The 26,348-nt window shown below is 42.5% G+C and overlaps 2 protein-coding genes across 11 annotated transcripts in view; one reads left to right on the top strand and one right to left on the bottom strand.

Annotated features, from left to right (window-relative positions):
* Positions 1-12,811, bottom strand: part of smg7 (SMG7 nonsense mediated mRNA decay factor) — a 30,281-nt gene extending 17,470 nt beyond the window's left edge. For 2 of the 10 annotated variants that reach the window (XM_067529375.1, XM_067529376.1), the window contains exons 1-18: positions 12,673-12,810; positions 11,725-11,756; positions 8,714-8,831; positions 8,399-8,531; positions 7,911-8,082; positions 7,718-7,789; positions 7,243-7,393; positions 6,902-7,037; positions 6,586-6,748; positions 6,159-6,318; positions 5,998-6,068; positions 4,897-4,957; positions 4,686-4,805; positions 4,062-4,482; positions 3,818-3,959; positions 3,417-3,434; positions 2,593-3,008; positions 1,359-1,727 (exon numbers count right to left, since the gene is read on the bottom strand). In XM_067529375.1, coding sequence (XP_067385476.1) covers positions 1,359-1,727; positions 2,593-3,008; positions 3,417-3,434; positions 3,818-3,959; positions 4,062-4,482; positions 4,686-4,805; positions 4,897-4,957; positions 5,998-6,068; positions 6,159-6,318; positions 6,586-6,748; positions 6,902-7,037; positions 7,243-7,393; positions 7,718-7,789; positions 7,911-8,082; positions 8,399-8,531; positions 8,714-8,831; positions 11,725-11,756; positions 12,673-12,698 — 2,781 coding nt within the window. In that variant the 5' untranslated portion in view covers positions 12,699-12,810. Of the gene's footprint in view, positions 1-419; positions 567-1,358; positions 1,728-2,592; positions 3,009-3,416; positions 3,435-3,817; positions 3,960-4,061; positions 4,483-4,685; positions 4,806-4,896; positions 4,958-5,997; positions 6,069-6,158; positions 6,319-6,585; positions 6,749-6,901; positions 7,038-7,242; positions 7,394-7,717; positions 7,790-7,910; positions 8,083-8,398; positions 8,532-8,713; positions 8,832-11,724; positions 11,757-11,946; positions 11,967-12,672 lie in introns of those variants that run through there. The other 8 variants (XM_067529369.1, XM_067529371.1, XM_067529370.1 and 5 more) reach the window with 8 other exon arrangements.
* A 1,360-nt stretch (positions 12,812-14,171) lies between these two features.
* Positions 14,172-25,420, top strand: nmnat2 (nicotinamide nucleotide adenylyltransferase 2). Its single transcript, XM_067475051.1, has 11 exons — positions 14,172-14,444; positions 18,372-18,460; positions 20,129-20,196; positions 20,566-20,644; positions 20,736-20,862; positions 21,196-21,276; positions 21,656-21,700; positions 21,844-21,920; positions 22,990-23,091; positions 23,177-23,244; positions 23,332-25,420. The coding sequence occupies exons 1-11, from the start codon at positions 14,360-14,362 to the stop codon at positions 23,432-23,434; spliced, it is 924 nt and encodes a 307-aa protein (XP_067331152.1). The 5' UTR covers positions 14,172-14,359; the 3' UTR covers positions 23,435-25,420.
* The last annotated feature ends 928 nt before the right edge of the window (positions 25,421-26,348 follow it).

Genomic DNA, 26,348 nt, shown 5'->3' with positions numbered 1-26,348 from the left:
AGATGATGTCTGTTTGGAAGAGAGTAGTTCTCCACAAACAGTGTCCCCTCTAGTAAAGAACACTCTCTGTGAAATAAGGTGTCAGGCACAGCGATACTGCATCTAACCATCATCGAAAGGTGAGCACAATATGTTTTGTAGCATTCGTATTCATTATAATTTGATAGCGTCGCAGACCTGAAGAGCTGTGCAGATTGTGTGTGGAGCAAACCAGAGCTGAACCGAAGAGGGCTGGGTGGAGTGTGTTACGATTTAAAGGTTCCCACTACCGAGATCTTAAAGTTGCATCATGCATCTTTGCAGTTTGCAGATCACATATGTGCCGAACTGTGGGGGGTGGTCCGTTACACCACTAATGGATGAGACTAGATGCACAGGGTTTAAGATTGGAGGGGTGTGAAGAAGACAGGGTTACATACAAATATGTTTGGTCCAGGAGCAGTGCTAAGTGGGCCAGCCAAGGCCTGGAAGAAATCAGGCTTAGTAAAGACGAGCTCTTCCTCCTCCTCAAAATCTGCTAGAGTTTTTAACAGGTCAGGAGGTAGAAGAGGCGAGCTCTTGTTGTCCTAGTAAGAGATGTAGCAGGAGGGAAAAGAATAGAAAGAAAAGAATGGAGAGATAGAGGGGGCAAAAAGAAGATAAAGAGAAAGAGGGCAAGCCAGTGAGACTGAGCTGAAAGAAGGAAAGTTATGCTGAAAGCTACAAAGAAACCAGCAAACTATACAATATACAGGCAAGATCATAAAACTTTATTGTTCTTCATAAATTTCCTTAGATTGCGCTTGCTTTGACGTTTAACATGTAAATTTAATTTGACCATTATTCTGTGCTCTAATATGCTTAAAATTGTTGTTCATTCTTGTGCGTTTTCTGATCTATTCACAACCATTTATTTAAGAGCCCCCTGACTTCTGAACTGATGAATACCTTTTTCAAAATAACTCCCCAGAAACCTTCAGGCAAGGAAAACAAAGGAATATAAAATGCACTTAAGCATCTGTATTTAAATTTCTGTTTAATTTTCAGATCTAGAATAAATACAGGCCTATTATGATGTGTTTAAAGTGGATATGCTAAAGTGTCAAACACGGTTAATGAGTAAAACGAGTCATCGCAGAGAAAACTGGAGGACACGCCCTCAAACTTAGACATTATGGTATTAGGTTTTGGATCTACACTTACAAAATTATCTGAACACCTGTAAGTGCTGCAATGAGAGGAAATTCATGAGATATCAAAAGTAAAAACAGCAAAAGCAAAGAATAAAAAAATTATAACAAGTAACAAAATTAAGCCAGCAGGGAGACAAAAAGCAGGACCACCTTCTCTTCCCTTATTGTCCTCTGGTGGGTGCTCACCTCAAAGGGGGGTCCCCGGAGACCCGCGGAGCCATCCTGTTCAGAACAGATGCCTCCAGGTGGAGGCCTCTTCATCCTGTCTGCCATTACAGCCAGACCATCCCCCATCCTGTAGGGTGGCTCCCAGTAGAAGTCCTGCATCTTGATGTCAGGGTATTTGATCTTCTTGTCCATGTTGCTGTGCTGTGGCTGGGTGGGGGGCTGCAGCTGATGCTCATAAAGTTTGAGAGGATCCTGAGCCGCCATGTAGAAAGCCTGTTGCTGCTGCTGAGGCTGCTTCATGGACATCTGCATAGGAGTCATCTTTTGAAGTGCCGCCTGTGCCTGGTTCCACATCTGAGCTGGCTGATCCTGAACCTGCATGTACTGCTGAGACACACAGCAAGGTTTTTAGACTACAGTCTCACTATATGTCCGTGAAGATTCTCATTCAGGTTTGGTTATCTAAAGATTGAATCATGTCAACTGAACTTCTTTCTCTTGGTTAAAAATGTTTCGCTACTTATCCAAACAGCTTCTCCAGTCTGATTAAAGTGGCTAGGGAACCCAGTTATATCCTACAGAGTAGACCTCTGTTCCACCCTGGCCTGAATAGGCTCGTTAAGGTGGGAGGTGGGAACAGGGTGGAGGCATCTAGATGTAACAATTACGACCCTAACTACCTCGTTAGGTGTAGCCCTCTTGGTGGATGTGTGAAGTGGTCTTGATCGTCCTGAGAATGGATGAAAGGGCAGCATGAAAAATGGGAGACAGGTTGTGCCTCTTCTCTGTCCAAAATGTGGACATTGTCATCCTCAAACGTGTGTCCTTTGTCTTTTAGGTGTAGGGACACTGCTGATTCTGGTCCAGAGGTGTTGCTTCTCCTGTGCTGGGCCTTCCTCTCATGGAGGCTGTTTGGTTTCTCCAATGTAGATCCTCTTAAAGTTCTCTGATGCTCCAGGCATGTAAGTAATCACCAGGTTTTTCCTTTGACTCCGAGTCTCTCTGTGATGTTCATCTTGTTTAAGGCCCACTCAGGATAACCTCGGGCCTTGAGAGCTGGCCTCAGATATCTATGCTTCTTGGAAACTGCTTGGATAAGTAGCGAAACGTTTCTAACCAAGAAAGTGCTATATTTTTCTAGTCCATACTAAAACACCAATTTGCGGTTTTAAAACTCTATTTTAAAAAAGCGCAGATTCATGGTGAAACTGTTTCAAGGTGAGAGAGAGAGAGACAGAGAATGTGATCTGACCTGCTGCAGTCCTGGGTGGTGAGGTGGACTCTTCCCCATCGTGACCTGCTGTACCGGTTTGGTGGGAGACTGCTGCTGGCTCATTGCCTGCACTTGTAGCTGTACTGACTGCTGCAAGGCCTGCTGGGAAGACAGCTGGGGCTGGGACTGCTGAACTTGGTTGGGTCCCTGGTTCATGGGCCCTGGGCCTGAGGCCCCTGGCCCTTGAACTGGACCAGGACCAGAGGGCCTCTGCTGACTATAGGGAATGTGAGATTGTTTGCCGGCCTGGACCTGTGTGCCAGCCTGGGTGTGCACAGCTGACTGCAGGAAAGGCCCAGGGACAGAGACTCCAGTGGAGAAGGTGAAGCCCGGATTCACCGGGAGCCCGGGGAACGCTACAGAAGGAGGGATCACATAGGCTGAGGGAGGGAAACCTACATAGGAAGGGATTAGGAGCAGAGATGAGACAACAACAACAACAAAAAAAATCTGCATTTCAATTGAAACTATTCGACTTTTCAATAGGATTTGAAAAGTTTTCTTTTTGAATCTTCAATATAAAAGACATCTGCTGACATTTTATTACAGTGTGAAAATAAGCAAACACTAAGTAAATGGTAAATCCACATTAATTGTCTTTGGCTATACTCCTATAAACAAAGATTGGGGGCTTCTGTTTTTAATAAAACCAAAGAAAACATCAGACAAAAACCAAGATTAACAAATAAATCAGTGGATTGTAAATAGGTCTATATGACAACTGCAAGATATTGGAAAAAACTGACAAAGCACTTTACCCTGCAATATCTACTGCAATATGAAAACAACAGAGAAGTCCTCACCTGATAGCTTCAACAGATCTATGTGGAAAGAATTACGGCTTATATTACTGCTGGAATCGTTTACATTACGGCCACATTAATTGAAAGAAAAACATAACCAAACCACAATCAGTTGCGTCTGCTTTTATAAATGTCTAATGCAATATTGATATCTGCACCTACACAAATCGTTGTAGAAGTGTAACTTAGTGCTACAAATGTTTCTCCTCCTCCATTCAGTCTTAAATATTCAATTCCAAACAGTCTATCATGTAGCACTTAAACAGTTCGGAAACAGGTTAGGAGCTGCATTAAAAAAAAAAAAAAAAAAGACACTTTGAGCATCTGCAGAATGCATGTAAGTGATGGAAAAGCAAATTCTCCTTTTAAGGATTATCAGGTTAAAGAGTGTGAGTACGTACCAGGTCTGCTGGGAAGAGGTGGGAACGCTCCAGGGTGATGAATGGGGATGAACTGGGACGAGCAGGTAGTTTGCGTTTGAGTGACAGGAGTTTTCTTCACCTCAGACACCGGAGTCTTCCTCAGCTCTGTCTGTGCCTTCACCTAAATGAGAGGGAAAAAAAACATCATCTCTTTGTTACAGTATTATATGAGCAGCTCTGGCAGCTGAAGCTGATAGAGACCAAACTTCAGTCACATCTTCACCTGTTTTCCAGCATCAGCAGTTTTCTCATGTCCTGTTTTCTTCACCTCACTCTTCCTCTTTCCATCTCTCTTCTCTCCTTTCCCTGCGGCTCCGCTGCCTTTGCTGAAGTCTCTGCGCTCCTTGCTGCTGTCCTTCGGGTGATGGTTTCGCGTCAGTTCACGGCTCTGTTCCCGGGGTTTGATGTTCTCTTTGAAGGTGACGACGGGGCGGTCGCTACCATCAGGCCACGAGCTCTGGGTCTTCCCCGCAGACAGCACTGACTTCAGGCATGAATTGTTACCATCGTTGGGTGTCTGTTCACCATTGGAAGATTCCTGCAGCACAGGTGCCTCCTTCTCCTGTGGCTCCTCAATGGCCTGCTCTGGAATGTCAGTGAGGAAGATGAGGAGGCCGTCCTCACTCACTCTGTACTGGATCAGCCTATGGACAGGAGACAGACTATGTTGTAGTGTCTTGTCTGGAAAGCAACTGACCTGCTTTAGAGACTGATGAAAACCACAGAGCCTGTACATCGTGTTCTGTTAATCTGGCTCAAATGTTTGAAATCGGACGTAAGAAGTGTCTAAATAAATTTTGTCTTTGTGTGTAAAAGCGTACGGATACAGTGACAGACAAATACTCACTCTGGATAGTTGTCGGCCACCCATTTGCCCAGAACAATAAGCCTCTGATGTCGAGCATTGACCGGCAGACGGTCCCTGTCCACCAGGATCCCCTGATGACCTTTAGCGAAGTCTAGAGACCTGAAACAGAGAAAGTCGGACATCAGTACCTAGAAATATAGATTCAAAAGTTAGATTCAAAAGATGCTAAACAGTAAAGTGGACTCAATACCTCAGAGCAGGCCGGAGAGCCAAGAAACCCTGAAGCTCAAACTCCTCTGGCAGGGGTGTCACTGTGGTCAAAACATGTCAGATTAAACCGCTTATTAAAATCTCACACAAAAGCAATAACAATGAGCGACATCGACACCATCACAGTTTATTATGTAAAACCAAGTTTAAACAAGGACAGTAAATGGTCTTCCACATGCACTTTTATAGCGTTTTTCTGTCTTATTGGTACACAAAGCACTTCGCACTTCTTTTCATACACCCATTCACACTCACAATCACGCACACACACCGATGTGGGACCTATGCAGCTGGCCTGAACTCCCCGGAAGAAACTAAGGAAGGGTTCAGCGTCTTTAGTAGGTGGGAATTAAACCAAAATCCCTGAGATCAGAGAGCGGTTCAGCACACAGTCAGTTGGAACAGTAGGTGATAATGTTCAGTCTCTGGAGGCTTTAAACCCGAGTGTGGTTACATGATATATAATTTCAGCATCGGCACCGCAATCCGACCATGTGCACTGCAGGATGTGCAATATCAAGAGAGGCACAATAACTACACTATGTGTGCTGAATTTGGAAACAATCATCAATTATTTTATTTTAAACTTACTGTGGCAAGGAAAATTTTACTTCTCTGAAAATTTGAACATTTGGATTCTAAACCTTCACTGACATGTATAAGTCTAAGAACATGTAGTAGTAAAGATCATTTGAAAAAGTCGCTATTTTCCTATTTTTTTTATTTTCCTATTTTCCTTCCCCTTTCTCTATTTTGGTTGGGAAAGAAAACTGCTTTACTGCCACCATCTGGTAAGAAGTGATAGTGGTATGATACAGTGGTATGAGGGAGTTCAAGACCGTGTATTTGTGCTTACAGTGAAGCTATAATACTGTTCAACTCAATGAAGGTCAGTATTTGGAGATGAGATGGGAAAAAAACAAAACAAAAAAAACAAACAAACAAAAAAAAACTGTGTTGATCAGGACAGACATGCACATGTATAAAAAGATTATAGCTCCTTTTCAACACTGACCCATATAAGAAAATTTGATTATTATATAGATCCATGTATACTTATTAATTTGAGTCTAAGTCCTACCTGAGGAGCATGACATGTCGTCCTCTTTGGGCTGGAAACTGTTGAGGATGGAGACGAGCCAGGGCCAAACACTGGGAGACAGGAAGAGGAGGAGGAGTTTAGGCTTTAGTAGACAACAAATGAACCCTGCTTTAATTGAAGGCCATCAGAATCAAACTCACTACTTCCTGTTGTCAATGGCGGCCTCATGGAAAACACTGGGCCGCAGTCTGAGCCAGTCCAGAGAAACTTTGATGGCTGGCAGAGGACAATCCCCCATTATCTCCTCCCCTCTGTTTTTGTTGAGGAGAACACGGCTGCACATGACACCCAAGAAGGACACTGTAGACACAGGAAGTCAAAACAGGCAACCCCATTAAGCCCCCATCATTCAGGCTACTCAAGTCTGCAATGCTTCCACTGCATATGCACACACCATGACGATGATGGTGAAATGATATATCGTGCAGCCCTAGTCCGAGCACACTTTTTTTTTCCCTGCAAGTGTTTTACCAGAGCGTCATTTTGTTTTGCTTTGTTGCTGTCTGTTTGAACACAGCTTTAGTCACTGTACTGTATTATTGGTGTTAGTGTGGGTGTGGGTCTCACTGAAGAGTCCAATCAACTGGAACCAGCTAATCTGCTGCTCGCTGCTGTAGCTCTGTTCACTGCTGTCGGCTGTCAGGTCTCGGAGGTGGTGGAGCTCAAACAGATTGATGACGGTGATGTGGACTAGCTGTTGAGAGCTGAAGGCTTTCTGCAGGATCAGCCTCTGCGCACACACACACACACACACACACACACACACACACACACACACACACACACACACACACACACACACACAGTTTGTGTTTAAAGCCCAGCACATCTGAATAACCAACCAAAACTGTGAAAAAAAGAACACTGGATGTTGTCATTTTACCTGAAACTGCTCCTCCAATTTCTCTCTCAAACTGTCCAGTTTGTCCAGACTCTTACTTAGATAAACGTGACCGTGAAACTTGATAAAAGCCTTGATGAAATCTGACACGCTCCACTTGGTTTTCACCTCATCACGACTATACAAATGCAGACAAAATGTAGAGGATTTAATCAAATGTCTCTTTTTAGAAGGACACAATGAAGCAGGCTGATAATCATACAAAAAAACACGTTCTGTTAACATCCTTTAAACTCACAGCAAAGGGTTTTCTTTATTTTCAAAAACCCTTGAAAAGAGAAATCCAACAATGTAGCTGGTGTGCTCATGTGCTGAATTGTTACCTCTCCAGAGCCTTGGACAGTGCCTTCTGCAGATTGGTGGAGGCTGCTGGGAAGGGGAACTTGACTGCAATGCTGCGGCAGTAGTAGAAGATGGTGGTGAGGTGGTCTCCTTTAGATGAGGCCAGGATGGCCAGCTGGTTGTACGGCTGACCTGCAAAAGAGAGTAGGATTAGAACACATCCATGGAGAGGAACGGCCATGTTTGGTTGATGTGCATCAGCCATGCTGACAATGCCACCATTCAATGCAAGTCAAAAAAAGTCTTTGGACAAGACTATTACAAGTAGTTCTCATTTGACATATTGGAAATGCTGTAATGTGTTTTAAGTTATTCCCACACACTTTCTGAGTACAATAAAACATTACAACGGCCGTGTTATCTAGTTACAACCAAAGCAACAAACTTAAAGAAATACATTGCTAAACACCAAGCTCTGTAGCCTGTTCGCCTATGTAGGCTCGTCTGTAGCCTCACCGTTTGATGGAACCAGCTGAGCTGCATGTCGATAATAAGACTCTGCCTGGCTGGTCTGGTTACGGTAACGCGCTGAAAGACAGAAATGAAACGTGGGGAACAATAAGGATCAGAAACTTCAGAGCTTTAGTTTTTTTATGGTTGTGTTGGATGAAATGTCTTTAGGTTGTCTTATCTTATCTGCTTCTCTCACCTATGTCTCCAAGGTGGACGAGGCAGTGCTGGCAGATGTAGGAGCAGGAGCTGGGCTGTGGGGTGACGATGGCGCTGGTGCTGCTCTGTTTATTGCTGATGATGCCGAGCTGAGTAGATTTGACACGACATGGCAGGTCGACGTTGAAGACAGTGCACAGCTCCTGCAACAACTAAGAGACAATGAAAGTCATTAGTAATCTAACCCTCCATCTTTTAAAGCTTCAATAAGCTTCCCTGCACACCAGCTTCAACCAATATTGTAACTGAAGTCAAACTTGTTAATAGGAGTCTGTTATCACGCCGACGGGAACAAGTTACACGAGTGGTTCCATGGTAAACATCTTTTAATGTGACACATTATGGTAAAATCAAAAGTTTTCAAAAACTATAGCAGACTCAGGTCAATACCAAAGAACCGTCATACAGGTTATTTTAAGGTTAAGTTGCGGTACTGGAAAACTCTCATGTGGATCACCTGAATCTTACCTGTGTGTAGAAGCCGCTAGCAGCCTCCAGAAACAGTGACAGGTTGGCCTGGACCTCGCTTCGGTTGGGGTTGGCTCGGTTCTTGGCCTGGCTTTGCAAGGTGGTGATCTGGTTCTTAAAAGCATGATTCCACCTAAAGTGAGGCAGAAAAACCTGACTGAGACTCAGAAAACACAAAAATTATCATAGAGGTCCCTTCACCTATGTTTTAACATTGTCTGTATATAATGCAGCTTGACTCCACACAGGTTTCTCATTAAAGTGGTCTCGGTTATGTCTGTCATGTGGTGACGAAGTGGAGGCATAGCAGCTTACAGGTCTTGCTCCACTTTCTTGTCCAGAGCGTACTCCAGGTCTGTCACCAGCATCTTCTGGTAGAGATCCTGCAGGGCCTGCCGAGACGTCCACACCTCTGCTGCCCCCAGCTTTGAATCTACAGGACAGAGTGGAGACACACAAATTAGATAACCCCACCTCAGTGAGCTGAGGTCGAAGAGTATAATGTGTTCACTTCTGAAACTTTCACATATCCAGCCAGATTCATAATTATTCTCTGACCAGATATTTTTAATTAAATAAATATTTTACTGCTTTAGGGAACTTTCTTGTACTTCAGTTCAGCAGAGATGTTTACCAAATGCAGTGTCTAATAGTAGTAAGGCATGTTTTCCCAAATCTAAGTTTTCCACACGGACATTTAAATGCACAACACAGTTAGTTTAGCAAAGTCTTCCACTAGTGACCAGCATGGCAAGTGTAAAGAAAACAACTATCCTGTCTGCAGTGACAAACAGCAATGGACACAGGAAAGTGGACAATAACGGTCCATCTACACTGTTCAGTAGTGACCATGTATGCGTCTAGTAAACAAGTCAATTTACTAGCTAATTTAAAATTGTACCATACCAGGAATTTAGGAACAGGCAAAAGCTACGGCTGATAACTGCTGGTCCAAAGTACCTGACAAAAGGTTAACAGTCCTACAGCCACTAAAGCAAAGAAAGACTCTGTCCTATTAGTCCTTGCAGCAGGACCTCTAAAATGATGACCAGATGTAAGTTATAAAAACTCTTCAAACAGTGGGTGATCTGGACAGGTCAGACTGGGCTCAGCCTTTCTGCACACATCCTGTTAAAAGATGTCAGAAAACCGAGCTCGGCTTACTGTATTAATCAGCAACAAAAACAGAATCAGCCCTACAATCTAAAATTTCAAGCAACTAGATCTGCAGCAATTTGCTAATAAAACTCAATAAAATTCAATTAATTACTGGACATACTTACTGTACATGTAAAATTGACAAAAATTTGCAAGTTCCAAGTTCTCAAAGTGAGGATTTGCATAATTTGTCTGTGTTAAAACGGAATATATTTGGATTGTGGTTTGACAGCCATCTTTTCCCCCCATTATATTTATAACTTAAATCAAAACTTGTTACTTACAGCACAACAACCAAGTGTGTTGAATACAAAAACAAATACATGAGCATTTTGAGCTCGAAATGACATAAACTGACAAGCAAAAATGCTCCCAAGTAAACAGGTCCACAATAAAGCCAGAACTAATTACATCTAGACAGAACAAAATTTAAAAAAGCAACAGAAACTAGGAATTATTTCAATATAGGTTATTGTACCTATTAGTTTTCAATCAATCAAAAGGCTTAGCCTTTTTAAAACAATAGCACTAACAATAATCTAATACACTGTCAATGTATGGAAAGCAGAAAGGCTTCTCACATCTTAGACGGTGTGTTTTCAACACAGCTGCCAATTAAATATTGACAAGAAATTCGTTAAATGTTATTGCATGTCAGTGCACTATATGATTTGAAGCCATGTGACAATAATCTCAGTCCATGTTTTTTAGATGAATCATTTTGCATCAACTAAGTCCAGATAAAAATATGCAGCATCTCACAGAGCAAAGCATCATATTTAATGGTGACTTAGGAAGTTTGAGGAGCGGGACAAAAGACTAAAATCAAAGCAGCTGCCAAAGTTTTGTCTCTGTTTCAGCTTATTCCACATCAAAGTGAAACCACCACAGAGCCTGGAGGCTGACGTTGTCTTCTCTACCAGACTCTCTGGCATGTGTCCGACCATTATCAGAGGCTGCTGCTTTGTTCTAAAATCCAACAGGATGGTAAAAATCCACAAAGTGAGTAGTGGATTTAAAGTGTGGGAAAACCAATTATTCCACTAGTCTGATGTGAAAAACTAGAAAACATACCAACTGCTAAACATAAGACAGTAAATTTAGCTTTTAATTACAGCTTATGTCAACCGAGGATGCAACAAAGTTCTGCCTTTTGTCTGTCAACACCTTTGAATAAAATGTCCTGATTAGGACAAAGATGCTTATATGATGGCTAAACTCTTAGGTCTACTATGTTGTGTAAGGTGCTGCAACTAATTATCTACTATTTATAATCTAATTATCAACCTATAATGAAGAAGGTTACAAACCATGATTCTAAAGAAATTTATTTTTAAAAACTTTTAAAATCCATCTTTAATTAATTTTATCCTAACATATTAATTATAGAGACAAACTTTTTCTACTGTTAAACACTTTCATTAATAAACAGTTGGATCATTTTAATCTTCTTTGAATGAACTTTGTTCATTTCTGGGTCTTTCTGAACAACATTTCTGCAGCACACATTGATACCACTTTAAAAAGCAGCATGTGTTTGTTTAGCTGCAAACAATCTTGTAGGTTAAATGGCTTCATTTTGTTTCTCTTTGTTACATGATAGTAAACAGAACCTTTTTGGGTTAAAATTGACGATGACATCACACGGGATTGTGTGAAAATATAAGGCATTCTTTATGTTGCTCCATTCTTTTTGATGTTCTGATGCCTTCAAACACACAAATCTAACTACACTTGCTTACTGCAACTCCAAAGCCAATTTTGTTTTGTGTAGTATACAGAGACCACACAAACCCTCCAGCGTCATCTTGTCAAATTTACCAAAATAAATAAAACTTTTGGCTTTTTGCACTGCCTGCACATCTCTTGTGACAGTATGAATATTCTGTTGTGAAAACAACTGTCTGGCTCATTTATTGTCTTTTGAATTGTGTTATTAAATAAACACAAGAGTCCTACTAAAAGACTAATTAAAATAATACTCTTCAGAGTAATTGTTAGTTACGTGCCAGTAAAAAACCCTCTGTACCGAGCAAGTGCTGCTTTCCTGTCCAGCTGGGACGAAAATAATAACCCTCACAACAAGAGACAAATGTGCCTCCATGAAAATGACAAAGCAGAGCTTTCTAATTACAGGATCAAATGTTAGAGGTGATGTTCAAACCTACCTGTCATGTCAGCCTTCAGGGCCTCTGCCTGTCTGCTCGGGTGTAAACAGAGAGAGGAGGAGGTTAGACACGAAGACGACCACCCCACACACACACACACACACACACACACAAAGCATAAAACCCTCGAGTTTCTACAAACTACCAACGTTCAACACTGTACGGTACAATACTCTCTCATCAATGACAGTCAATGGGTGGCTGACAGCAGCTATCACTTACGTCTCCATCTGCTGTGACTTCATTTAAACATTTAACAGTTTAGACCCAACGTAGATAAGATGACACAGGTGATAATAGCGGGCTCCAATTACTACCTGTATTCAAAATACGGCTGAACATTCAGAAGCAAATATTCGTTCAAACCTTTAGCCAACGTTAGCTAGCATTTCAAACTGACCGCCCACGAATTAGCCTTAAATTCTGTCGCTACATTGAAACCACAGAGATAGACTCAGAACGCACAGCAACACAGATGCTAACTGGTAACTCGACGGTAACAAAGCTGGGGCTAATTAACCAAAATCGCGTTTAACATGTAACAGAATGTGTGCGCTAATGCTAACCGGACATACGCAGAAAGAAGCTAGCAGGCTAACGCTAACACAATAACACACCGAGTAACGCGTTTCTATGGCGGGGAAACAATAACTTAGCCCGGGAGTCACAAAGACGGCAAATAAAAAGCATTGCATCCACCTACTAGTACACCTATGTGTCTCATACATAACAAACGTGGACTAAATCTGTGCGAAGAAACCACAGACGACTGTTTGTTGATATATGAAGCTAGCTAGCGACAACGTTGAGCTAAGGGGGTGGACCCAAAACCAGCTAGCATTAGCATTAGCCACCGACCAAAACATTTCCACTGTTGGAATAAAACATCGCTTTTCAGCAAACCTGTACCGCCAGGCGAACGCACAGAGGACCCCTCACTGATCTTACCGCAGGTACTGTGCGCAGAGGTTCATCCTGCCGGATGGCCAGTCTTTTAGAGAACGACTGGTCCAGAAGCTAACGCTCCTCCCGGCGCCATATTGTTCCTGGTCTGACCCAGACAGGGCCCGAGTAGGAGGCAAGAGCGAAAGACAGCTTCCTCCAAGAAATGACAATAAACTAAATAATTAGACGTTCAAAATAAATAAATAAATAATAAAAAATAACAATAAAAACATAATAAATAATAATAGTAAGTAGGTGACAACGTGTAATAATTTTATGAATTATTGTTAATAAAAATCTAAAATAAAAATGTTGTATTTCACACGTTAAATTTTGTTCCGTATTATACATTCAGCGTATGACTCATAGGTTTATAGTTAAATTTTGTTTTTATGAATCTACTTTTTCTGCTTTACCTTACATTAGCTTTCACATTCCTCCACGTTACGTTTTCTGTTCCCCTCATTGTTTTCGTCAGTAGTGGAACAGAGTCAGTATTCAAAGGCCCTGAAGGGTCACAGAATGTTTCATGAACCACTTTTTCTGCTTTTCATGGCCTCAGTTGGCTAAATGTCTAAAGAAATCACTTCCCTAGTGAAGTACGTCTACTTTTGACCAATTTAGCAACATTGATTCATGATATGAAATAGTACTTTTAGTTTGTGTACATGTGCCACATCTGCCAAACATGATGTAAACACCCACACAGGACACATCAGTCCAGACTCATTCGTTTGCGTCAGTGACTCATTTTAGTCTTTAGTCATTGACAATGGTGTGTGATGATTCCTGCAGGAGTCACTGTTTGCAGTAAATTCCTGGGAGACCAAACACAAAGTGATTCCCCTGACAGAAGTGGAAGAACAAGGACTGAAGTATTCTTGGTGTGACAGCTCTCCCTCGCTCATCATTGTTTAAATCAATGGAAAACTGCTGTAACATGATAAATCTAATCTAATATGTTTGTAATAAGTCCTAACATTATTTCTTACATGTTGTCAATAATCTAATAATAGAGTTGTTTTTGAAAGTCTTCACAACCCTTCAGGTTTGCAAATTCTATTGCAGTGTAAATTCATTATTGTAATTAACTAATAGCAAAAAGCTCTAAACTCGCACTTCTTTATTGTCTTTATGGGGAACAGTGTGTCACTGAAGGCGGACATTGCTCATTGTTTTCACTTTCAATATTAATTGACACACAAAAACGTGCTGAAACGTTTTGAAGCAACCATGTGATAATAAACACACTCAATTTGTCACATTCAGTATGTGTATGCTTTAATATGAAGAAGAAAAGTTTGGAACATTTTGGAAAATGCAGTACTTATTTAAACACTGCATTTGTACTTAACATTCCTGTGCAGTGATTTATTTACATCCAGACAAACAAAAAGGAAAACAATCAAACTACTGTTGCTAACCCCTGGTCCAGATTCATCCAGGCTGATCCAGCCCCTCATCGTCTATCCTGTCTGGAGTAATGCTGCCAAGCCTCCAGTGCGCGTGAGCATCTTCTGTGTCAGTGTCTCTTTAAGGGACTGACGTTGCTTCCTCCAGCCTCCTGCCGCAGCCTCGCCTCTCTCGCTCTCTCTGCTGCGGCTCCCTGCTACAAACACGGAACAGCTCAGGACCGGCACCGGACTGGACCGGGACGCAACGACAAAAACCAGAGAACAGAGAGTAGACCATGACAGAAACGACCAAAACCCACGTCATCCTGCTGTCCTGCGGCAGCTTCAACCCCATCACCAAGGGACACGTCCATATGTTCGGTGAGCATCTGCGCTGGGAGTGGGTGGAGGAGGGTGAGGGGGGGCTGCGGTTCTAGGAGATAAACATCGCCTGAGATCCAGCTGCGGATGCGACATAAGACACAAATGCTGAGATGATCAGCGAGGGTTGGTTTGGTTGTGCGCGGTCGCTGTCCAGCGGTGTGGTGCTGAAATGCGCGACGATTCTAGAAGAAGCTGCGAACAATGATCACAAAAACGGAACAACGACACGGTTAGAGCGTCATTTAACCCGGGTCGCCACCGCCTGAGCGCGTTCAGGCTCAGCAGGCCTCACTCCGCTGTGGCGCAGCCCAGAAATGAGCGTCCTGGATCAAACCGACGCAAACCGTCAGCTGCCCAAGCGTTTTCTCTTCCTTCAGGTGTCCATTAATCAGGGTGGAGAGAACCGCGCTCAACGTCCTGTAACCTAATGAAATCCTCCAGTCTGGTTCAGTATCCTCCACCTGTTGAGACCTCTCAACTCAGAAAATCTCATGACCATGAGTGTAAACAATGATGCATTCAGTTAGGATATTTTCATCTTTATTAATATTATTGTTGTTGTATTTCTTCTGACTTCCGTCTTCCCTGCGTTATTTGGCGCCTAACTACTTTCAGTTAGAAACATCGTTCTAACTTCAAAACGTTCCGCTCTTTAATTTTTTATAAAAACATTATTTCTTTTCTACGGCTTTGTAAATATCTTTTATACTTTCTAAGACTTTTATCATTTTAAATATTATTGCTTTGATGACATCATCGATTGCATCAATGACATCACATAACTGCCTGTGACGTATATGGCTTTGAAGTTTATGATTAAATCAGTGTCAGCAACATGTTTGGACAGAACTGATTCTAATGCAGTTGCTCTATTGATAACTGGATTTGAACTGAACATTATTTTTCGTTCGTTCGCGCCACGAGTACAAATATGAACAGGATTTCGATGCATTTGTCGCGAGGTGAAGTAAAAGGAAATAGAATAAAAATAAAAACACTAAAAATAACAGTGCACATGTGCTGTAAATAACTATCAACAAATCAATACTGAACATGTGCTACGAATGAGACATAGCATATTAATAAAAAATAAATACAGATATAACACTATACAAGAAGAATTAGTGACCACTGTACTAGATGAGCAGGAGATGAGCCTCCTTCAATACTAACTTGCATAGATTTCCGTCCTGTTGTTTTCTTTTATTGCAGAGCACGGACTGACAACATATACATTTATGAACTTAATGTCGTCAACTCGGCTGTAGCAAAGGTTTTTGTGTCCACTCGACAGCAATTACATCCAGCTTTTCATTAAACTCATTAACTGATTTATTTACATTTAGTCATGTAGCAGACGCTTTTATGCAAAGCGACTTAAAAGTGAGGTACAAGGCAGCAAAAATCTAAGTCAAGGAGAAAACATCAAAGAAAAGTCCTATCAGAAAAGTGTTCACAGTTCACGAGATGCAAGTGCAAGAGAGCAGAAAGGTTTTTATTTTTATTTTTAAAAGATTTAAGTGCATAGGAAGATGAGGAAGAGTTCTGTTTTCAGCAGTTTTTTGAATATTGGGAGAGAATCAGCTGAGCGTGCAGAGTTTGGTAGCTCGTTCCACCATCGTGGGATCATTGCGCTAAACAGTTTTGCTTGGTGTCTTCTGTGCGGTGCTGGGACCACCAGACGTCGTTCGTTGGCAGATCCCAGCGGACGGGAACGTTTATTTCAGCTTTAAAATGTGTGAAATATACCAAATATTCAGACTGTGTCCATGTCTCTTCACACAGTCTGTGATGTTGTGTGTAACTGAGGTGTTCTTGTTATTTTGTCCACCTGCTGTGGACACTGAACCTGATGTTCAGTCTGACGATACAGCACAGCAGTTGTGTTCTTTCATCCTGACCCCCTTTTACCAGCAGCTCCTCTGAATCTGCAGTTGCTTAGACAGATGATCCAAATCAAAAGGCCATCGATGCACCGTGGGCTTGATGACGGACACAGGATCTGGTGTTTCATCAGGATTATTTACCCACAGCACTTTCTGCTAAAAAGCCACCTCCTGGTGGGAGCTAGTTGATTAATTTTTCTGAACTGTTCTGCTCCTGTTGAGGGGAAGACATGAAGACATTAGAGAAAAAGAGCACAAAGTCAATCCTTTCCTCATGTGATGAACAGTCACTAAACAACCCCTGAATCCAACGAGTAGTGGAGGAAGTAACTAAGTACATTTCCTCAACTGCTTCAGTTAAACTCTGCTCTCTACGTCAGCTCGGTTCTGAATGAAATGTTCTACATAAAGACCCTAGACTAAAAATCCATGTAGAGTAATCAGCCACAACATTAAAACCCCTGACAGTAGAAGTGAATACCAGTGATGAAGCAGGAAAAAATGCCAGACTCTGATGGTTTGAAGGTCTTGTGGAGCTGCCCCACCATGTTTAGGTCAGTACCTATGAGCAGAGCTTTCTGATTGGTGTTTAAGTTGAGGCAACGTCAGTCAGTCTGCCGCAGTGAAGCCTCCGTCTCTGCTCTGACTGGATTGACTGACCTGCAGCAGGTTCGTGTTAACCACTGATATCAACAGGCAGATGTTATTGATCCGTAATCAGATATTAAGGATTAAGCGTCTCCATGCTGCTCTGGGTTTGACTCTTATTAATACTTTCAAGCTAAACTCTGCATCAGCAGCAGTTTGTCTTCAGCAGCTCAGGGAAACTTTGCCAGGAAGTGAAACAAAAAGTCTCCATCCATCACGTTCCTGCTGAATGAGCTTGTTCGCCTCAGTGTTGCCACAGTGACAAATGGCGGGTTTTGGTTGTTTAAATAGAAGTGAAGTGGGGACGCAGACGAAGCCTGGAGCAGAATTTTAAAACAAGAAGTCAAACAGCTGCTGAAGCGTGAAACTGTTTCAGATCTACCTGCTGCACCCAGAGAGCAGCAGCCCTCTTCTCTGATCCCAGTTCGACTCTGGAGCATTTATTTGGATTTTACCACATAATAAAATCTTCATGGGACCGGACTTCATTTGCCAGCGCTCATGTCACCGTCTCGTCTGTTGTGGTTCTGACCACTGAGGAAAATCATTCTTCTTTCAGTGGATTGGTGAATGGAAAATGGCCACTTATACAGCGCTTTTATCCAAAGGGCTTTACAATGTTGATTCCCATTCACACACACACACACACACACACACACACACACACACACACACACACACACCGATGGCAGTGGCTGCCACATTCAAGGTGCTCACCTGACCCACTAGGAGGACAGCGTCTTACCCAAGGACACTTAGGAACCGGGGATCGAACAACTGACCATGTGGTCTGTCGACAACTGCCTTACCAACTGAGCAACAGTCGCTCCAGATTGTCCATTTTCACTCTGTCCTCTGCGTCTTCCTCTGTCACACCAACTATGTCCACTTTCACTGTGTACATGAACCTCCTCGACCTTCTTCTCCTCCTCTTGTCCATAAAATCCATCCTCAACATACTCTACGTCCCTCCTCTACACATACCTAAATTAGCTTGCTTGTCTCACTTTGTCTCCAAGCTGTCTCCAATCTGTCCTACCTGTGCTGTCCCTCTGATGTCTTGTCCTTGTCACTCCCAGTGAAAATCACGGCAACTTCAACTCTTCCACCTCCAGCTCCACCTCCTGCCTTTTTGTCAATAAATGAGTTTCACTTGTTTCTTTCTGTCAGAATCAGAAACAACAAACAGGAAAAGATCAACTTTATGTTCAGGATGTGTGGTGTTTGCAGGTGGACCAGTAACGATTTCCCTCTTGTGCTCATTAAATATTAAGATGAGAATCGGAGACAGAATATGCGGCTTTGGTTGAGCTGCAGTCTCAGTTCAGGACTGGAGCTGTGTCAGAACTGTACCTTCATTCTGCATTTGTCTCATTTTCTGTTTGTGCAGAAAAAGCCAGAGAATATCTGCACAAAACAGGGCGTTTCATTGTGATTGGAGGGATCATCTCACCGGTGCATGACTCCTATGGAAAACCTGTAAGTACATGGAATGTCAGATATCATTTGTGTTTTCGATGTTTCACATCATGTTGCATGTGTCAGCCTCCTGGATGCAGCTGCAGCTCTGTGCTGCATTTCTGCTGCTGCTGCTGTTTTCCACTCTGCCTCCTGCAGGAATTAATGAAGGTCTTGTCCTACTTTTGCTCTGCCTGTACAGAAGCACAAGGCCTCAATAATAGATGCTGCTCATTTCTTATTAGATTTGTTTTTTGTTCCTGTGCCAGTGCATCACCTTAAAAAATACACAATTCATGATCGATGTTGGAGTTCAAATTTATCAGTTATGATCTTGATAATCCATCATGTGACATCAAAGCTGAGACAATCGTAACATAATCCTAAACACATCACAAAGCAAAGATTTTTTCCTAAAGAAACTGTAGGATGTAAGCATGCGACAGATGTAAAGCTTAATACAGAGTTTCTACTCATTGTGTCTGAACCTTGGATTCACTCTCATCGCTCTCGTGTTGCTTTCTGGATGAAGCAACTGTTTTCAGAGAAAAGGCTCCACCATCTACAGCAGACAGACCCAGTTAGACAGCAGCTGTTCACTTTTCCTTCAGGAGATGGTTAGAGACACAACATGGAGCTGAAAGAGACACAATACTAATGTAGAGTAAGTGCAGCAGTTGGACACATGAACAGCTGGATGTGGAAAAAAGCAGCTGTTTGATCACTAAGATCCAGAAAGAATAAATGCAACAGTTTTCATTAGTCTTTTTGAGTTAAAATAACATGTGGTGAAATTAAGCGGAAGCAACAAACTACACTGTGTAGAGGGATTTAACATTTCTGCCGAAAATAAATGCATTTTGATTTAGCACTTAATTACTGCCATTAAAAAGAAATGTTTTTTAAGTTGACTATTCATGAATATTAAGTTGTTTTACATAGTTTTTCCAGTAGATAGTTTTTTGATAAAATATTTCAACACAACTCGTGAAAGTAAGTTTTGTGTGAATCAGTAAATGTGTATTTAATTAACAGGTAACAGGTTTAGAGTGTAGATACACTTAAAGGTGATGCTGCTGCTGTTTCTGCTGTAAAGAAGTGGACATACGTCTGGTTCAGCTCAGGTCTGATGAATGAGGTCACACGTGTTGTGAGAGTGAAAACATTTTGAACACAAAGAAGTTAAATCAGAAGAACCACACGCTGCAGAGACGCTAATCACTGCCTCAGTTATGATGCTGCGTCCCCTGCACACACTCACCTGAGCACATGGGTTTGTCCAGGATCCACTCTTGGCCTTTTACATGGAGGTAGATGTGCACATGTGGTTAAATGGGCCCAGCTTACAGATATATGTTGACTTTGTTACATTTGACTTAAACCTTTAGTTTGGTGCTGAAACATCTGAACAGATAAGACGCCTGAAAACATAACAACTATATTTGAACATATGTAAACACAGAAATAAATAGAAACATAAATTCCCACAAAAAAATCAATTCACACTAGCATTAATCAACCTACACCCAAGTAGAAATGACACAAACTACCAAAAACAAACAGTATAAAGTACATGTACACACCACAGTACTGACAACCACGTGAGTGTGTACACTGTCCACACGGAAATGGCTGCTTCTTCAGATGTTGTCATCGATTCTGCACGTTTAACCCTCTGTGTGTTTGCAGGGCCTGGTGTCCAGCAGACATCGTCTCACCATGTGTCAGCTGGCCGTTCAGTCCTCTGACTGGATCAGGTGAGGCAGTTTTGGGACTGATATTTCACAATAAAAGCCTTTGCTAATCAGTTTCAGCTTCTCGTGAGCAGTTTTCTGCTGAGGTCAGAACCATGTTGGTTAAGTTCTTTGTTTGTTAGACGGAGACCCCCAGGCAACAAAGTGCAAGCTGCATGTAATACTGTATCATTTGTTATGTGAACTTCTTTTTGTTCAAACCAAGAAGAACAATACTTCATAGATCATATTTCTGTGCGCTGATCATATTTTAGCAGGATATGATGATAGTTGTTCAGTTTCCTCTGAGTCAAATCCAATCAACCCACACCCACACAGTCCTGATGAATAACGACATTAGTTTCTTTTGGACGTCTGGTGTGTTTGGTACAGGGTGGACCCTTGGGAGTGTTACCAGGACACCTGGCAGACGACCTGCAGCGTGCTGGAGCACCACCGTGACCTGATGAAGGTGAGCCTGACCTCTCAGGCCTCTGTGTTTCCATGGTGACTGTAATCCCAGATCTGCACACCAGATAAAAGCCACTTTGTTTCCCCCTCAGAGAGTCACCGGCTGCATTCTGTCCAACGTCAACACACCGTCAACGACTCCTGTGATTGGTCAGCCCCAGAACCAGACTACCCCCATCTACCAGAGCCACAGCAACATGAATCACAAGCCCACAGCCAGTAAGTCCAGCTCAGTGTCCTTCTGTCCACGCGTGAGTCATTTAGTTGTGACTCACTAAATACAACTGCAGCTGCAGTTCGGATTCACTCAGTGATCATCTTACAATATCAGATGGATTATTACAAAGGAAAAAACCCTGCACACACACTTTGTGAATCCTCAACATTCAGAAAGATCACATTCTGCCAAATAACCCATTTTACTCGCTGGATGATTTAGGTACACGTTGCTTGTAAAACCCCTGAACTTGAACTTGTGATGCAGTAATCCACACCGTAGTATTACTACTTAAAGGCTCTGAGTACTGCCCTCTTCCTTCTGTTTCCACTCAGTCAAAATGTGGGGGAAGATCAGTGAGAGTTTGGGGAAGATCTGCTGCGTCCGTCCACACATCGAACGCTTCACCTTCGTCGGTAAGTACACACAACGTGACGTCCTCCACGTTGGTCCATTGAAGCAGGTTTGAAATGTCTTAGAGTCCAGGAGTGACCAGCTGGTGTTTAAAGGTTCCTGTCCTGGCTCAGTCACAACTAAACAGCATCATCTAACTCGATTTGTCTTCATCATTTAAAGACCATCATGTGTCAGGTTTAATACTGCTAAGAGGAGAAAATGCACTGCAGCTTGTTTCCATCTGATCTGATGTCAGAGTCAATCCGTCCTAACTGTTGCTGACCATAACAAAAGTGAAGCTGAACTGCTTGAACAGCGATGACAGGACAGTCCACGTCTAACTGTCTCTCAGTGACACTACACTTACGTTTACGTACACTTTCTGTTTGACCCTCTCAGATGAGAACGCCAACCTGGGGACTGCAATGAGATACGAGGAGATCGGTGAGTCGTCTTTTCACAGTGTGAACCTGGGCTGTCAGTGTTGTGTCCTCTGCTGTCCTTCCTGTTGTGTCTTGTTCAGATCCAGTAAACGTGTTGTTTACTGAGGACATGTCTCTTTGCTCCTGCCTGTTTGTCGTCTGTAGAGTTACGCATCTTGCTCCTGTGTGGCAGTGATCTCCTGGACTCTTTCTGCATCCCTGGCCTGTGGAAGGACAGTGATGTAAGCAAATTGTGACCCCCACCCCACCCCCACCTATCCCCTTCTTTCCTCATCCTAATAATCAATGAATGAATGTAGAAAAGCTGTTACAAGTCATTCATAAAAGAATTAATTGGATACCTTGTGTCATAAATATGATGAATTATCTCAGAAATATATCAAATAATCACAAGAGAACAATTAGTGTTCATGTGTTTTCATTATTCTTTGTTGTTTAAATATATTTCAATACTAGTATTTGTGCACTCCAGGAATGTTTTACATTCAGAAAAACAAAAATAAGAGACCTTCTCTTACAGTTCTGAGGAAAATGCCACGTTCCATATTGATGACATGTTAGGTCATAATGAGCTCTAAGGGTTTGGCTGTGTTCTGCTGTGAGTGCAGTGCAGCGCTCTGCAGGAGAGGAGCAGCTCTGTCAGGATGGATGTGATTGGAGTTTTGGAGTTTTGGTGTTTCTCCGAGTGCTGCAGTGCTTCAGGACCATGATTGACCACAGACAAAGGACAAATGATTCCCTGATGCCGTCGCTCTTTTAAACATGCAGCACCCAGAAACTGAAAATACGCAATATTTGCACTGTTACTCTTCTTCGATGATGCAGTAATACAACACTGACCTCAGTTGGGAGTGTGTTAATTACTTGTTGCACAGGAAAAAAGTGGAAACTGCAGCAAAATTTAGGTTTCACCTTTCCTGAAAAGCTCCTGTGATTAATGGCATTTATGCACAAACACTATTCAAACGAGAACCAAAGTTCGAAATCAGTGAAGGTGTCTTTTAAAAACCATTAATTACACATTATAAACCTTTTTATAGGTGTGTGAGAACAAAATCTACGAACATTTTGCTTGTTTTTTGTTTCTGGTGAAAATGAGACGTGGTCTTCTGTAAAGCCATAAACACTGATTTGCTTGTGTTTGTAGGTAACACATTAACTTTTAGTTCAATTCGATTAAAGTGATTTTGTAACAGCAACAAAAACTGGACCAAATATTAACAAATTCCCGAGTCCACAAAGAGAAATTGTGTTGAAAAGCACCTTCCCACTGAGTTTGTGCGCTTTCAGATGGAGGTGATCGTGGGGGATTTCGGGATCGTCGTGGTTCCTCGTGACGGAGCCGACACAGAGAGGATCATGAATCATTCCTCCATTCTCCGCAAGTATAAGGTCTGAGCCCACACTTACACAGGCTGAGACATTCAGAGAGACGCCGTCCTTCATCGTATGACGTCTGTGTGTGTTCTGGTTTCAGGACAACATCATTGTGGTGAAGGACGTGATGAACCACCCGATGTCCATCGTCAGTTCCACCAAGAGCAGGTAGGGTTTTTTAAATCAACTGCTTAAATTCATGGTATAAAATTTGAGAGCTGACCTGACGCCCCCCCCCCCCCCCCCCCCAATCAGACTGGCGCTGCAGCACGGTGACGGCCATGTCGTGGACTACCTGAGTCAGCCCGTCATCGACTACATCCTGCAGAGTCAGCTGTACATCAACGCGTCAGGGTAGAGACGACGACCTGCCTGCATGAGAACAGAGATAGTTGGGGGGGGGGGGGGTCAACCTGCTCACAACTAACATCATCTATTTAAATATACCCCCCCCCCCCCATCAAACTAAAACTTCCTTGTCTGTCTTCTGTGTCAAACATATATCTTCTTTGAGCTGTCGCTTTCCAACAGGACGTTAGTGTCCCTCCTTCTGTCCACGTGACTTTACCATCAGGGAAATGGGGGGGGGGGGGGGGTTAAATCCTTAAGGGCTGCAGAGGTGTCACTGATGCATTTTCTGGCAGTGTTTGCCACTCCATTGTTTCAGGGACGTGTGGCACACAGAGCTCAGAGTAACGACGGCCAATGGCTGCACTCGGTTTTGGGGTCAATGGGCATCATGCAAGAACTGCTCAAATGGACCGAACCTGTTTTCAGTGGGACAGGGTCTTTGAGAAATTCACATTTTTTAATAAAATTTTACAAAAATTCCACGTGGCTCAGACCTGTTGTGCAGACACAGGTAGAGGTACGATAGTCTGAGAAAAAACACGGTTTGACTCCATTACAACAAACCTCAACTCAGACGGGTTTAGTCCACAGACAGACTGAGCAGTATGTGCTGCGTGTGAGGGGGGTGAGAGCAATAAGTGGAGAATGGTGATGGGCAGGAAGCTGAGGAACAGACTGAACAGCTAAAACAGACAAGGACCCAAACTGTGCTCAATTATTGGAAAACAAAGTAAAGGACACAAAAACGGGAATAAGGATTTTAACAGACGATATCAGTGGAAGGTGGAAGGTGTTCGACCCAGTGGACAATGTTTAATCCCCTTTCCAAAAGTCTGACAAAGCACTGGTAACCAGTGAAGAGGCCAGTAAATGATGATCTTCAAGTCCTTAAAACACGGGGAGGATTTTACTCTGCAGGTGATCTCAGCGAAGCCATTTGTTCGTGCAGGGGATGGATGGTGACAGATGAGGATGTTTGAAGAAGAAGAAGATCTCAGGCTGCTTTAGGAAAAACTGATGTGGCTCCATAAGTGTCTCACGCTGAAGGTCTGTCAGTGTCGTTTCTGCTGTAAACTAGTGACCAAAATAATCATTTATTGCAGATTTCACATTTTGTATGGTACCGACTGATACACGTAGCATCTGTTGTGGAAGTGCCATGTAAACACTACATGCCACCTTTAGGGCAGGTTTGTGATGGGGGGGGGTTAGAGACCGAGGACAGAAAAGTAGTGTCCACAAATATGAAGAAGTTCTTGCATGAGGCCTGTTGTTTTCCCGCTCGCTGCAATCAGACCTGTTTACCACATCAGCTACGCTACAGTCTCAAATTCACATAATGTAGACAAAAACAGCTCTGGACTGAATCAGCCTAAGGTAGATTACCCTGCAGGTAACCATAGCAACAGCACTGATGCTTCAGCTGACAGGTGAAGCTCAACTCACTGCACACACATTTAACACAGACGTGGTGGAACGTTACTGTCTTCTGTCAGAATGGACGGACACTTAACGATGATGGTGATGATGATGATGACTGGAATCATTTTTCTGACACTGCTCAGCAGCAGCAGTGTTGTTGCTGCTGTTGCTGTTGTGGACTGTCGGAGGTTGTTTTCTCATAGTTTGCTCCTGTTTGCTCCTGCATGCTTCCACACTTTGGTTCTGGCATGAATGTGTATCACTCGCTACAATATGATCTGTTGTGAACGTGTTTGCAAAAAAAAAATGATCGATATAAATATAACACACAGTGGGGTCATCATCGCCCTCCTCTGTCCATTTTGTATTTGCTCTGTAAACGTACAGAAATCTCCATAAAGATCAGTTCGTGTGGAATGAACCTTTGTTTGCAAAGATTTCTACGTTTATTCCTGTTTCTCTGTGTGTGTTGGTCATTTTCAGTTGTAACATGAGTCTTGGTTTCTCTATAAATGTAACTTCCTTTGATTGTAAACTGTGATGCACTCTTAAAATTTCTGTGGCATTTTTACTGTTAGTGTGTGTGTGATTTAGGGTTTCTCAGCATTTACAGTTCAGTTTGGAGCTGAATCAAACAAAACATTTCTGGAACTGAATATTCACGTGGTCTAATGCCTGGACCACACGGCACGAGTCCATTAATGTGCCGACACACATTTATGTTTGTGGTATTATTATACATATATGTCAGAGCTGCGGTCGTGACTTTAGCAGAAAGTTCAACATTTAGTGATTCAGATTTAGGATGTTTCCTTTTGTCTAATAAGGATCAAACAGCACAAACTAATGCCACTGAATATTATACAATATATAATTAAATGGTGTTTGGGTCACAGCACAATGTGGACGCAGAACAAATGAGTTCATAAAACAACATGAGTGTGGTTCAACACACTGAGTGTTTGGTGCAGATCAGACATTGCTGAAGAATTAATTTAACGTCCGTGTTGGGCCGAGCAGGTGGACACAGGAATTTTGATTCAAAATGCAACAAATACAAAAAAGGTTTAACCACTATGAAACCTGGGCCCTAAAAGAGGCCAACACAAGATAACTAAACTGAAAACACCACAAACTGAACTACAACCCAACACAAGCTGCACCTGAGGGCGACCTAACGTCTACCGACCAATACCAGACGTAAGGGGTGAACGTTACTGACACACACTAGGCTGACACCTTGCTAACAACACTACACTTTTATATACCAAACTATTAACATTAGTTTAACATTCGTTTTAATCTTGCTGTAACACCTAAAGAAAATATTTCTCACCTACTTCCACCTCCCCGTGTTCAACAAGGCACTTGGTACAGTCCAGGCCTAATAAGTGTAGTAAGTGTTTAAGCCTAATGACGGCCTCAATCCAATGTTTTATGCGATGACCAACATCCCCAGACCAGCAGAACAGTAACAAAAAAAAACTAAATTAAGTTAA

This window comes from Channa argus, chromosome 14, assembly GCF_033026475.1.
Source record: "Channa argus isolate prfri chromosome 14, Channa argus male v1.0, whole genome shotgun sequence".
Taxonomy (NCBI): Eukaryota; Metazoa; Chordata; class Actinopteri; order Anabantiformes; family Channidae; genus Channa; species Channa argus.
Note: the sequence above shows the minus strand (reverse complement) of the source record. Positions and strands in the feature narration are given on the sequence as shown.

Bases quoted from the DNA above. Each gene is read 5' to 3' on its own strand.
- nmnat2 (XM_067475051.1), top strand. From the start codon at position 14,360: ATGACAGAAACGACCAAAACCCACGTCATCCTGCTGTCCTGCGGCAGC. The intron at 18,461-20,128 runs GTAAGTACATGG...GTGTGTTTGCAG, and splicing joins ATGACTCCTATGGAAAACCT to GGCCTGGTGTCCAGCAGACA. The intron at 21,277-21,655 runs GTAAGTACACAC...TGACCCTCTCAG, and splicing joins CGAACGCTTCACCTTCGTCG to ATGAGAACGCCAACCTGGGG.